This window comes from Blennius ocellaris (genome assembly GCF_963422515.1).
Source record: "Blennius ocellaris genome assembly, chromosome: 5".
Lineage (NCBI taxonomy): Eukaryota > Metazoa > Chordata > Actinopteri > Blenniiformes > Blenniidae > Blennius > Blennius ocellaris.
The window spans coordinates 15,030,339-15,045,705 of NC_137654.1; the positions used below are offsets into that span (position 1 = coordinate 15,030,339).

General features: G+C 40.7%; 1 protein-coding gene across 1 annotated transcript in view; it reads right to left on the bottom strand.

Annotated features, from left to right (window-relative positions):
- Positions 1-15,367, bottom strand: part of LOC308130004 (forkhead box protein J3-like) — a gene marked incomplete at its 3' end in the record, with an annotated part of 65,388 nt that overhangs the window by 14,525 nt on the left and 35,496 nt on the right. Inside the window, exons 7-8 of the mRNA XM_080496172.1 lie at positions 8,521-8,622; positions 4,451-4,603 (exon numbers count right to left, since the gene is read on the bottom strand). Coding sequence (XP_080352298.1) covers positions 4,451-4,603; positions 8,521-8,622 — 255 coding nt within the window. The remainder of the gene's footprint in view (positions 1-4,450; positions 4,604-8,520; positions 8,623-15,367) is intronic.

Genomic DNA, 15,367 nt, shown 5'->3' on the forward strand with positions numbered 1-15,367 from the left:
CTCCATTAATATACAAATATTATTATTAACATTTAACTAGCGTAATGGTGTACTGCAGAAACTGCCTTAAGAAAACAAAAGGGAAAAGTATAATTTTCTGGGAAAATACTGCATCCATGTTCTTTACCACATGAATGAGACCAAAATACACAGAGAAAAGCCATGCCCATACACTTTTCATTTTACAGTCAAGACAAATGCACCATGCCGTAATAAGTTCACATAATATTGAGAAACATGATATATTTTACTATGAAACTTCATCACAATGTAAACTGATAAGGCACTGCTTGAAAATACTGCATAATAGAGTTATCATAGTATAATATAAAACTGAGGCAGCTTACATAGTATTTACAGTTATTTTTAAACTTCACATTTTCTTGATGTCGATGATGATGCAACACTAAAAGTATCTCCACTCAGTATTTTACTAATTTTAATCTGTTAAAATGGAAGCCACCCCGCCACTTTTCGTTTCAGTGTCAATAAAAAGGGTAAATGAGGGGAAATATTTGGTTAACATGACCTTTGAATTAAGTTTCTATCATTTATCAGGTCAGGCAGGTCAGGGTGGGTAAAATTAGCAACCCTGTTGAGGCGGTGTTATCATGAAGCGCCAAATAATTCATGAATGTGAAGGCAAACCCCCTGTGTGAGGGGAAAATACAAGCCTTGTTGCCTGATTCGCTACAGGAGCTGCAGTCGAAAACAGATTTTTTTGAAAAGCAAAATTTAATAATAATCACTTTCTCTTTTAGAGAATCAAATTAATTTTCTGCTGTCTCCATTCAATTGGATTTTCACATTGACGATTGAAACAAATCACTTTTAAAATCCAATCACTCAATAAAATCACGATGATCGCACATTTAATGCCACATAAAATTAAAAGCAAAAGGTTTGCTGCCACTCATTTCTCCTCACATAATCACACAAAGGACAAAATATAGTGCTTGGAAATCTCTGCCTCGTATTGTGAATGCGGCCTGTCCTCCACCACCCTCAATCATCTCATCCCAGCTGTCATCTTCCTCACATCCACCCAGTGAACACAAGCAATTTGCGGCGATCAGTGTGCCTCCGCCAATGTAAGCCAACTTACCATGACACATCTCCCACACATCTACCTCCACCCAATAATGGCAGCCTTTCCGCAAACTTGGAGATGTCTGCCAGCGATGCCACCGGTAATCACCGTCAGTCAGCAGGGTATCACCTGCACCAGGTAATGAGTCAGAACTAACCCCGATCCCACCGGACCCCGCCAGAGACGAGCTCTGAGAGGACGGACGGGGAGGAGGAGGCAATGCAAGGAGGACGAAAACAAAAGATGGCCTCTGGAAATGAGAGGTTAACGAGATGAGATTGCGCTGACCTTTGCTAATGCAGGTGGGAGGTGAGCGGGGGAAAGTGATTGATGGTAAAAAGGTGAGCAGCTGTTACAAGGGAGAAATAATGAAGAGTTGGGATTTTCCAGCACTCCTGTAATTTCAGACCAAATGTTTCTGAACACAGGCTGGCCTTTAGAATTGCATTATATTTGGCTTAAAAGGAAAAACACTGCCGCATGCACTGTATTTGATGTATTTGTCACTCTCAAGTCATTCATTTAGATTTGACTGAGAGGAGTTTAAACAGGGCTGCACAACACTGGATGTTTTCCCAATATGCTGATATTTCCCACCTCCTTTAGCCGATACCGTTACACATACATATGTTTTACACCTAACCACGAGTTTGTTTTTACAGTAAATTAACATATTTCTATGCCTACTCATATTGCGATGGCCCACTGACAGTTGCAGACATAAATAACAGTGTTTTCAGACATTTACTGGGGAAAAAAGTAAAGTGCTGCAGCCTGATTCATGTAAAACCTGTCGTGTTTATTCAATCATTTGAAGCAACATTTTAATCTCATATAGAAATAGTGTTTATTAGTCAACACCAACATGATTTATTTAAACATTAAAACCTGCATCCCAACATTAAATGACTTCAATGGTCAGATAGTGAAGTGACAAGCAGAACAAAATAACGCTGATCACGTAGGAACATGAATAAGTAAATGATGATGTGAACCTATGAATGAATACATGAAGCTACATTTTTCACATACAAATCTTAGTTGCAGAAATGTAAGTTTGACCTCTGTGATGAAATGTCACAGTGTTTGTTTGCTGTCATTTCGCACATTGTGACTGAGACAAAGTCTCATAAGAGGTCAGGTGACTGCAGCTTCCGTCGCATCTTGTGTGTTGATGATCTTTTGATAACCTGTTTAATATTCATAACCAAGTCAACTGCTTCACAGGGGACCGTTTATCGTCTGACAGATGGGGCTGTCCAATCTAGTAGCTCCTTCGTAAAAAGGCAACTTATTATCACCTCACACTCACGCCACTTAAGTCTGATCAATTCAAATTGCCAGAAGACCTTGTGGTTGTTTTCCTTTTTTTCTTTTTTTAAATAAGGATGAGGAATCATTTAAAGATTGAGTGCAAACTCTGTCCACATACATACGAGATGTGTGTCAGGGGGCCTGCCAAGTTCGATATGTATGTGTACTTCACATGAGCCAAGACTGCAGGCCCTCGAACAGCAGACAACACGAGATGGCCTTGATTAAAATCAAGCCTCACAGTGGCGCCTGGGTGTGCATATGTGCATGTATCTGCAACTGTGGCCAACTGTCTTTGCAGGCGACTGGTTACCTCCTCTAAACTCGGGCCTCAGACATAAACAATAACATAGTTGCCAGGCTAGTTTATAGCCTGTCAAAAGCAGCCAATAAAATGTTGTTCGGCCGAGCACTGGAAATCAAAAACCCGAATCCTAATGACCACTCACAAAGCGGCAGTAACAAAATCTGGGGAGTAGTGTTGGTTACATATGGGGATAAGAGCAGGATTTTTATCCAAAATCTACTCCCAGGAAGGTGTTCAGATTGATGCGATTAGTAATAAAAAAAATAAAAGGGACTTTGAGGGAGGGGTATAGAGAGAGAGAGAGAGAGAGAGAGAGAGAGAGAGAGAGAGAGAGAGAGAGAGAGAGAGAGAGAGAGAGAGAGAGAGAGAGAGAGAGAGAGAGAGAGAGAGTCCTTGGCTCCTTCATCCTCACCTCCGCACAGCTGGCCAATCACAGCGTTAAGTGGGTGTGAATGTCGGACTGTTGTGTTGGAAAGTTACTGAAACAGTCAGACACAGACATCCCTCGTCTGAAGTAGGAACGGTAACGGAGGGGAGAGTTGAGGGGGGCTGCAGGTATCCAAAGCTATTCAACCATCCGACAACCGCTACAGACAGAATATTAAATCTTCTCCAGGAGCAGCTTTTCCCTTATAGGCTGCAAGGATGGCACAGTATCCCCTTCTAATTGTTGGCAAATGTAATCATCAGCCTTAATTCTATATAATTTTCCCCATTGTTTGAAATGTGTAAATACTGGAGCGTTCAGGCATCGCTTGAGTGCACCGGAGATGATAGCGATGAATTTGTTTCCTGGTGTTTTTATCTCTCACGTGACAGAAGAAAGCGTCTATCAAAGCACATCAGCTTTTCCCACAGGCTCAGAAATTATTTTGTGGCGTTTGACCCTGAGGGGTTTGAATGCTGCGAACAGTGTTGATAGTCTGCAAAACAAAATTCAATCCGCAAGCTAAATAATCAGTGCATATGAATGCAACGCTCAACAACAAGCGACTGAGCTTCTTCAATCAATCTGCACTTTCAATGGCATTTCTACACCTCTGAAAGGAAGAGATGATGAATCCAAGTCTCGCTAGATGGGGTCAATCTGACTTGCTTGTGGAGCCAAAATAAATTCTTCCTATAGGAAGCACTGACTGAATTGCTCTATTTGGCTGTTTATGCACAAAAAGCTAAACACCTTTTAATCGATGATTCATGTGTTGTTGGTTTTTTTTAAATGCGCAGGAAATGTGCACAATCAGAATTAATTACATAAAAGGTGCTTGTCCAACTCGTATACCATTAAAACACAATACATGTGCTCTTCTAAGGAACACTGAGAACATATTTAGCTGCAAAACTCAGAATATCTGGCAGGAAATGCGAGCGTGAGCAGTGTACTGCAGATCCAGTGTACATGTCGTTAGCTGGTTCCCACCTCCTCAGTCTGTTAAGGGTGCAGCAAACACCTTCTGTACCAAATGAGAGTCTGGACCGGTGACTGAATCATCCAGATTATGTCAGAATAGAGCGAGCACAGGACATGTAAAAATAATTTGAATGGTCGTTTCAATTTGTCGCTTGAAGATGAGAAAAAAAAAAGGGAAGCAGGAAGGAAGAGGAGGAGGAGGAGGAGGAGGAGAAAGTGTCGGTGGTCAGGTGTTGTCCCATCCTTGTGCACAAAGATTAAAAAAACAAACCCAAAAAAAAACCAACCACCCGCAAAAACAGTTTTGAAGAAGAAGAAGAGGTCTTACTGGTGTGTAGCCGTGTACGCTGCCGCTGACAGCCGTGTTCAGGTTGTTCAGGTTGACGGACGCCAAGCTCTGCTCCGAGAGGCTGTTGCTCAGGCTGCCACCCAAACTCCCAGGACTTTCACTGCCTTCTGCTTCGGGGTTGTATAGCGCTACCTGCACGCACACACATACACGCTCGGTGTTCACATGACAGTACAGACGGTTTCATCCGCGGTCAGCATTCGAAGCAATGCGGCGTGTGAACTTGTCCAAAGGCAGATGTACTTTATCTTCCCTCCTGCTTATGCTGTTGCTCTCTAATCCGTCCATTCATAGTGAGGAAGGTGCCTGTGCAGCATCTACCCATAAGCCAACTCGTGATGAATTATGTCTATGGGAATCAGAGAGTCTCAATAATTTGGGATGTTTATTCCTTGACTTGTTGATTCTGATTAAACGTCTCTACCGACAGAGCGCCCGCTAACTCAAAGAAAAAAAGGGGCTCAAGCGCCGGCGAAGTCTGGAGTCTCGCTCCGGAGGAGCGGCACTATTTATTGTCTTGTGGAAGGAAGATCACAAAGCATTTAAAAGCAATGCCTCAGGATTATGTTGAATCGTGTTTCGCTTGTTTTATTTGACTGTCAGGACTTGTGAAGTAGCGTGCCAGCGTTACCTCCAGGCAACATTTAATTGTATAGACAAATGTGAAAATATCGCCTTCGGGTGAGACAACAGCACAGGCTCTCTGGGGCAGTGCTCTGCCCCGTAGACATTTGTAGTAGGAACATTTTTTTTTAAGTATTTTTGAGTAGCAGGATGGAGTTAATCCTTTTGGTGGATCTGGTAACATCAACGGAACGGAACATTTTCATACTTCATGGTGGAACAGTGTAAGAACACAGTGCAAAAGAAAAGCCGCACCGATAATAATACATCATCCTATTTCTGATATATTACAATGCCCGAGTTTATTGTTGAGCGTAACGATCTTCCACAAGCTACTTAAGATCGTAAAGATGTGCTACTTTAATTTCCTGGAGAGAAATTATAGGGATATCTCTTTCAAAAGCAGCAACGTGTTCGGGTGCAAACAGAATATTAGTGAGCAAATGTGTTATAGAAGAGGCTGTGACGCACTGCTGTGCCTGCAGGACGCCACCTGTCTGGATGTGGGCGGATATCATTGACGTTGGCATGAGCATCCTTATCATCAAGGTCTTCCTCTTCCTGCTCTGAATCATTGTTTCAAAATGTGTGTGTGGACGTCTGAGCCGCGTCGAGCTTTAGTCTTTCCCGGAGTAGCGCGGGAAAAGTGAGCGCGAGCCGGTGTGTTTTCAGGTCGAATAGATCACCCCGTTTCCCGCGTTTCCACCGGCCAGGTGTGTTTTCCTTCCACTTACTTCATCTGATAGATTCAATGAATTCATTCCAGGAACGCGCGTCCGCCTGAACCCCGGATTGTTTCCAGCTGCTGCACCACCCCGACGCACACTTTAAAACCCACTGTTTTACACGGCCGTCCAATCATGTCAACGAAAGCAGGGTCGTACCCGTGATATCATCCCTTTTTGTATTATGGTACAAAATAGGATGATACCATGTCTGATTAATAGGAAATCAATGCAAGGTAAGTATATTGTTTAAATTGTGATTTCTTTAGAACCGATTGTGATTAAATTAGCCATAGTGCACAGCATAAACCTCAATGTCAGAGATCACTCCCGTGACTGACAGCATGATTAAAATGCAATTCATATGAATTAATTCTGGACAAATGAAAAAAAATTAATAAATACATTTCTCTGACCAGAATAAATCCTGAAATGTTTGGTCACTGGCACCTTCAGGCCAATATTTGGTTTGTGAACGTCCGGCAGTGAATGAATGTCTATAAACGTCTTTTATATCCATCGAGATGCCTCATGCAGGAGTCTTTTATGCAGGGGCAGATTTCAGCTCTCTCTAAAGATTGGATTGGGGTCAGGACTCATTGCTCGCCAGTATAAGAGCTGATCTCTTCCTTTTCAATCATTCCGGTTCTTTTGCATTAATTTGTGAACATTAAAAAAAAATACAAATATTGGGAGACAGCAATACTAACCAGCTCTAGTTTTAGATGCAAGTGAAAACACAGTCTGGTCTTTCTTTTTTTTTTTTTTTACAAATTTTTACTAAGCAAATTTGTCGTATTTTAGAAGACAAATCAGTTACTAAAACTTTGCGAGGAAATATAAACCTCCTTTTCTAATGTTTTGAAAAAAATAACTGAAAGCAGGATCCTAGACAGGGACACTCAAAATAAAACAGACTCACACTGACACCGACAGGCAATTTAGAGAAAACAATTAACTTCTGATGCACCGTGGGAGAAAACCATAGTAGCCAGAGAAATCCGTCGTACACGCAGGGAGAACATGCAAACTTCAAAACGCTGCCAAAGTTGCTGAATGTAAAACTATATTATGCTAACTTTTCTGTGCATTAACTGATTCGTACATCACTGGGAGCTACTAAGGTCCTATACAAATATGCTATATATTTATACATCACATAAAAGCTGGTGTAAAACCTACAGAAAATTGTCAGAACATGCAATGAAAAAAGTATTTTTTTCCGTTTTTTATTTTTTTTTATTTAACACACATTCAAGGGGTATCGTCTGGGACGATGTCAGAGGGTGAACATCCCCCCCCCCCCCGACAACTGTACTATGTTTTTAAACATGGACGACACTCACACCCAGTTCAGCCTTTTAAGAATGTGTGTTGTTGTGTTTATGTGGGGCAAAGGGACTTCTGTTCAGGCAGCTTTTAGTCAGAAACATCCCGCATCCAGTCAGCATTATTTATTGCTGTGACAAAGTTGAGCACATTTCTCTCCGCAGTGAGGACAAATGACTACATCTTTATGACTAATTTACTTGTCAAACACATCATCGCACTTCATTGAGAAATTAAAATTCATTCGGAATAAGAGTCCAAGCAGCATCAATTTGAAGTTTTCGTCATATTTAAAAGCAGTTTGTGCAATATTTCTGATCCCTGAAGGGTGATAAGACGAGCACGTGGGGAATAAACAGAAATCAACCACTCACTGCTCAAAAATCCCGCAAATTTACACATTAACAGTTATCGTGAAAAGTCCCTGATTGATTTAGTCTGGTCATTAGTCAGTTAGATAATATTACTGTAACAACCGTACCAGAGGCTCATGATCCCCCATGTCAGAGTGATCAACAGTGACAACAGGCTTTAACCACAATGATTTAACATGTCTACATGGCTGTATGTCATTTCTGGTTTATGCTGCAGTGTGTATGGCCTGTCCCCCACAGCCAGCCAGCTCCCTGTTTTGAATTTCTTTGATTTGCCAGTTGGGAGGAAAGCACAAAATTAAATCTGACCAGGAATTGGTGAACCAATTCTGCTTGTTCTCAACTCGCCTGAATTAAAAAACCTCCTCCGACTTCACTTGAACAACATTTATTTCACATTTCACTGCAGTGTTTATTTCTTTTCTCTTTTTCTTTTCCAAGCACAATGTTACTACATAAAAGGTCAGGTTCATCTGCTGCAAAGCCATTTTGGTTTTTCTCACCTCAGTAACTTAAATGCAAGCAGGTCTGGAATTACTTTCCCACCTCTGACCATTACTAAAATGAGTATTTAAAGAAAAAAAAAAAGATGAAGCTTAAAATATATGCCTGGAAAACGTTTGGGGACTCACTGGGTCCTGAACATAATATCACTACATATATGGACTTCTGATTAAAAAACAAAAAACACAACAATATAATTGAAATATATGAAATATATTCATTATATTTAGTGAGTCAAGTTAGGGGAGGGGTGCACTAAGTGGATGTTACAGAATTCAGAAATCTGTAGCTGGAAAGCCATTTACTGCATCACTACTTCAATCAGTTTCAAACTAGTAACATTACTGCCACATCCAACGACAGATAGCTGCACCTGCACCAAACACCATATGTTGAAAAAAACACACTCTTATTATTGTATTTCATCAAATTTGACTGGAACAAACTCGCAAAGCACACAGGTTAGGTCGCACTCATGGAGGTGGTGTCCCACCTTGTTGGTTACGGCATTGATGGCGAGTGTGGGAGACGCCCCTCCTGACATGATGCAGTCCATCCTCAAAGACTCCGACTCCAGGCTGTAAGGAGTTGATGCCTGCAAAGGGACGGCAATGGAGAGGTGGGAGAGTTTAGATCTTTGCAGACGAAAAGACCATGTTAATTTTTATTTTTATCATAACGCCAACTTCTCTTCTGAAGGAAATGGATTATTTGTGTCCGACTCCTTCGACCAATCGTTAACGGTTATATAAGCGCACTCAATAGCACCAAGTTTCTAAGTCATTATGCAAATGATTTTCATTATAACCTACTGGCAGGATATGATTCCTTTCTAAATTTACAGAGAGCAAAAAGTGGCTAATTTCGCTGAGGTTACCTTAAACACTCACGGTTTATGATATGTATATTCAGGAATGAAGCTTTTTTTTTTATAGTCCTGTTTAGGTGTTGTTCATTTCAAACCAATTCTTATATTCTCTTAAAGCCAATATCAGAAAATAAAATCCTAAATATGAGTATCATCATACACTCCTAAAGACAAGCCAAATGCATTTAAGTTTCTGTTCCATTCTACTATGCATTTCTGAAAACCATTCATGTATTCCCGCTTCAGATTTACAATATTATTTTTGTGTGATTCCATACATCCCATGTACTGGGAACTCTCTACCTTGGGGGGGGGGGGGGGGGGGGGGGGCATTGATGGTAGGTCTGTCAGGCAGTCTGGATGTTGATACAAGTGATGACAGCTGCATTAAATAACACAGAGCAGGAAGGTCTCCTTTGTCTCCGTATCCTCATCATTTTTTACATAGTCTGCACCTCGGCTCCACATCACCATGTGGTAAATAAGCAAGCCCGGTTCATTACCCCTCAGTTTGTTATTTTTTTTCAGGGACACTACTTTGATTTCCAAGTGCTTTATTATTTCTATAGCAACCACATGAGGGCTGTAAAATAGACATGCAGGGTGAGGACAGCAAAGAGATGAGATTGAATTTAAAGACACATCAAATCAAATCAAATGTAGTATGACCACTGTCCTGTAAGTCTGCCATTGGAAGTAAGACCCAGCGAAAACTATGTAAACGCAACACAGAAATGCCTTCAACTGGACTAAAACCAAGAATTTTGTGTGAGCTGAGAGCGCTAAAGTTGTAAACTTAAGCAAAAAAATATGTTTGCAGGTTTTACTCAGTGTAACTTCAGGAAATAATCTTGGTTGCACAATTTATCTGTTGTGCACCAAAGAGGAAATACCTTTTAGGAAAAAAAAAAATCCATCACAGTTTAGTGGAACCACAAATTTGCCCCCCAAAAAACCACTGTGTTCCTCCAGAGCAAAGAATGTTTTCCATTTCTATTTTAGCTCCTAAAGCCAGATATGTCTCATTATTGTTTGGTTCCTCCACCTCCATCTGTGGATACATTAAAGGAGTTTTTACATCAATATAACTGTAGCTGTGACAATATGCTCAAGACAATGATTTAAATTAGAAAATCGGGGGCAGATGGATAAAACTGACACAAAAACGGTTTGAAAAACCAATTACTTTTTCTGTAACATCTGAAAATTGAAAGAACAATAAGATCTTTGTGGAGCAGTTTTGTCATGAAGCTTGAGACAATTCATTCATATAGGTTTCTTTTGTGTAACACCTTTAAGACAATATCGTGATCATACTGGATATATAGACAAACAAACATTAACTCAAACATACAACTTTGCGAAGGTTGCAGGGGGTTACCAAGATAATACACCGTTGCAAAATACAGCTTCAAGGCAAAGGATAGTCACAAAACGTGGATTTTTTTTCAAATTAATTTTGATTCTACCTTTGTTCCTTTCACTTTGCATTTTGTTACCTGAGACAAACTTGACCTTCTCTTTTTGTTGCATTTTTTCCTACACACAAAATATTCAGGTCTTACAATAGTGTATGATTTGTTGTGAAAAATAATACTCTACCAAACACTAATTTTACTCCTTGTTGTGTAAATAAGCCAGGAGTAAAGAAATGTTGGGATCACATTGGTCAGTTCAGCTTTGAATGTGAAACTGCTCAGGTTTTGAGAGTGTGTGTGAATCGTTCTTAAATAATAACCGCAAAGTCTGGTCTCCTAATTTCTCAAACGCTCCCCACCAATGCAAATATCCTGAGAGCTTGGCAGTGAAAATGAGGAGGAAATGAAGTGTGGCAGAAGTTATGAGGAATATATGAGTGCTGTGAGTTCAAAATTCCTGGGTGAGCCTCCTGAATCGCCACATGCAACCTGAGCTCAAACTATGTGAACTCGTCATTTAACCGGCTGGACACTCAAACAGGCGGGGAAAGTGGACACCTCGCTCGCACTCGATGAGATAAATCAAGGCGCCCTCATGCATTATTCACACATGTGAAATTTATTCAGCAACAGTTCATCATTTTCTGCGGTCCTCAGAAAGATCTAAAGTACAGTTAACTGAGTGTGATGATATGGGGTAAATATTCAAAGATCGATGATGAGCTAAATTGACGCGCGCCAAATGGGAAGAAAAATAAATAAATAAATAAATAAATAATAAGAAAAAAAAATGAGGGAGATATTTTTTTCTCCTTGTCTGACTCCTTTCAGGGTTCAAGACAGCTTGCCTGCCTTCCCAAACTGCTTACAGTAAGAGGATTGGTTGGTAACAATGCAATCTTTAATTTATGATAAACTCCCAGCGAAACGGGTTGTCGGTTCCCTGGTGGAGGCACTTTAAAAAGAAGACAACGGCGAGGTGAAGAGAGGACTGGGGAAGGCTCGTGGAAGGAGAAGAGGAGGGAAGAATAGGTTGCTAGATAATTGAGCGGTGACAGAGAGACGGGCAGGCAGACAGACAGATGGGGAGGCATGCTGGAAATGAAAGCAAGCGATTATGCTAAGGGCACTGCAAGAAGCAGGTAGTAAACTAAATGTACACAGCCTGTCTACACATTTATACAACAATGCATTAACGGGGCTGACGTTCAGCCTCGCTGCCAACTTAAAGTCGTTTGACTGTGTAGCCGAGGTGCAACACAACCCCGATGAAAACAAGTAAGACACATTTAGCCCGCCTTTTTCTTTTTTTTTTTTTCCCAGGCGGTAATGCCGCCATAAATCTTAGCACTTAAAATCTCCCCATTTTTCCTTAGCCCATGTGACAGCCCGCAGTTTGTCTGCCAGCAGTGCAAGTGAGGCGTAAGAAAAGGGGTCGAAGGGCCCATCCATGTAAGACGAGATGACAAGGCTCTGAATTAATTAATGTTTGTAATAAAAAAAAATAAATAAAAAAAATCGTTGGTGAAGAAAATATGTCTAACGGCAGCCCCAGGGCCTTCTGTGGTAATTAACTGGAACACAAGCCTTGAATACTCGCCCTCCTCTCTCCTCTCCATCTCACTCCTCGTACTTCTTTCTCCCCCACCTCCTTGCAGCTTGACTTTTTCCTCCACGCGCTCCGTACCTTGATGTCTTCTTTTCATTCCTGCCTACTTTCTTTCCCACTTTTTCTATTCTCTCCCCTCCTCCTCCTCCAATACCCTCCAACCCTCTCTGTCTCTTTTACCTCAATTCTTCCTCCAATGAGTAACAGTGATTGTGCACTTTGCCGCTCCACGCCTGCCTGAGTTCCCCAGAGAGGAGAAGACTAAAGCAGCAATATGGGAGGAAGAGGGGGGGGGGGGGGATGGAGGAACTCGTGGCAGACAAACACAAAGATAATGATCAAGATACACACAGTGACAGAGACACTGGATGAGAAAGAAACAGAGATGACCAGGATAAAAAAAAGTGCAGGTTTTCTTTAATGCAACAACTTAGGAGGGGAACATTCAGGAGACTCTCACTTGGTCTGCTCCTCAAGGCAACAATATGCAATACAATTTTTTTTTTTTTTTTTTTAAAGGCGTCCGATTGTTGAGGTTAAAGCAACCAAATTACAATATTAGACACAAAATTAACTGAACAGAAAATGTATTAAAGTATTTAGATCAAGAATGTGAATTTCAGTGTAGTTCAGTAGCCTAACAGCAGCCGATGGGATCCGTGAATATATGACATAACGTATGAGTGACAACAGGTTCTAAAAATTTCTCCTTTGCAAAGAGGGGCATTCAAATTATGAAAAACTCAACATTCACTCAGGAACTTTTCACAAAATCAAAAAAAAAAAAAAAAGAAAGAAAAGAAAGGAAAATGGTCTTTGGTCCCTGGGTTGTGTTATCGCCGCTGCTCCTATTAAAACAGTGTGATGCCCAGAGAATAAATTAGACAGAGTAGTTACTTTGACTGAAAAAATAAAGTTAACATTTTATCTGTCAAGTTTACACACTACAAGGTCGTAGTGGTCCGGAAGGGACCCTCTGGTATGCCATATGTTTAGCGCTAGTGATTTAGATGATGATCTTTTTCGGGGGCCTGATTTTGTTTTGCACAAATAATCTAATTATTTCATGTGTGAATATTTGTTTATATTACAAGTTATTGTTCGTATTGTACTTGTGGTGAAGAAACAATGAGATGAGTCTGTATCCTCAGACTGTGAATGACAAAGATCAACATTTTTCAAGATTAAAAAAAAAGAAAATAGAGGACGAAAGCAACAAATCAATTAACCGAGAAGAAAATGATCAACGGAATAATCGATGATGGAGACAAGGAGTCTCACAATGTGCCATGAATGAGAAGATGTCAGGAATAGTGGCTCAAACCCAGCATACTAACTGATAAACCAGCTGACTGGTAGTTGCGAGTTTTATGATAATGTTCTGATCAGCCATAACATTATGTCTACTGACCAGTGATGTCAATGACAATGAGAAGGTGGGACATATTTAGGCAGCAAGTGTTGATGATTCCTTTAAAACTCATGTTGAGAGCAAGAAAAATGGCCCCCAAAAAATTAGCAATTTGTGTGACGATTGGGTCAGAATAGCAACAAAACAAGAGCTCCTTTGGGTCGTTCTTGGTCTGTGAGGGGATATAAAATGGACAAAACCAACAGAATTCGGAAAACCAGTGACAAGCTGACAGGCAGCCACTTTTTGATGAGTTTGGAGAGTTAACACTGCCCCACGTGGTCCAATCCAACCCAACTGGAGAAATATTGTGGTTCAAACTGCTGAAAAGTTAATACCGATTCTGACAGAAAGGAGTTAGAAAACAGTGTATCTCCGTGTGGAGCGGCAGATCTGTCAGGATGGCCATTCCATACCTCTTCTAATACCGACGAATGCTGCTACAATGGCAACATGGACATCAGCATTGGATCACAGCCTGATGCAATTGGGTGGCCATGTTTGTGTGTATCACACTTTTTGAATCTTTTAAAGGCTGTCCACATCAAAGGGGAGACTTATGCGGTATGATACAGGTAGTCTTAATGTTATGGCTGATCAGGGCGTATGTAGACACTTCAAGGTTTTATTACAAATATTTTTATTTTTTTTATTAATCTTTGTATGTTTTTTGTATTAATTCTTTTTATTTTATTTTTCATTTTTATTTATTCCTATTATCTATATTAAGCATTGTTCACAACATATTCAGTTTCATGAAGTGAAAATGTGAGGAAAGGAATCACTTCATTGGGATGCACACAGAATCAGAAAGAAAGTTTCACCATTAAACCGACACGAGATATATAGGTGCACTAATCAGCTGCTGAGGAAACCGGCTCCTAAAAGTATGACATCGTATAGTCGGAGACAGTTGGAGCCAAAACAACAGTGATGAAGGCAGACGGAGGTGATACAAGACCTGCAATACATCACGGAGCTCGCGCTGCTCTGCTTTTGTATTCAGATCCTCGGGTTAATGACTGAACACCAGCCGCATTCTGCCGAGCTGATGCAGGGTTACATATATTTATAGCCTCGGCTGCTGTCAATCAATTTCCCAAAACCAATTTTCATTCCTACTAGTGTGTTCTAACATCAATCCTGTAGCTTGTTCCCGCTGTTTCTGTGGCATCTTGAAAATTGCAAAAGCCGGAGCCTGTGGTTAACATGGATGACTATAAACTCATACCGGTGTTTAATTGTTACGATCTGCTTTGGTTTGTTGTGATAATGGCACACACGGTGCTGATTGGGAAATCACGTGGGATTGATTTCCCCCCCCAACTCCTAATTTGTCCCGTAGGAAAATTAGTTAATATTAGTCAAACAGAGCACAGCGAGGAGAAGTCTGACACTTTAACCTAGCTAGAGAGAAAAAATATGGACATTTGTTGTTCTTGTAGCTTAAAAGTGCAAAAACAACACAGAAAATGATGTGTTTCCAATATGGCGGACATTTAGTGCCCTCTGCTAAATAGCGACTCGTGCCGTGTTTCCTGTGTTGAAAAAGTGTTTGCACTGTGTATCCACAGCAGCCTCGACCCTTTGTGTGTCTATACACAAGACATTCAGGCACAGCACACAATCAGGGCAGTTATGACCTCGAACCGAGAAAATAAGATGTAAAAAAAAAACCCAACAAAAAAAACCCACTTCAGGCTGCTTCAGATGGTGCCGAAAAATGCGTCAGCAGTGCTTTTTGTGCAAAATTCATCAGAAGACAAAGTGATAAAATGATGAACTGCGCATTGGAGTTCATTCCTGTCCAAAGGTTGGTGGCGCCGACCACATGTTGAAATGCCTTTGGGAAAAAAACAATGAACCCCAGAATTTTCCTGTGGAGGTCTGTCACTCTGTCACCTCTAAAGCAGCCATTGTTCTTTCTGTGTGAATGGATGAATGTGACCAACAGTTTAAAGCAGTAAAAAAGGTGTGATACAGGTTTTTGTTTTTTTTTAACCCCAATAACTTGTGGAAAATATGAGCATTGTA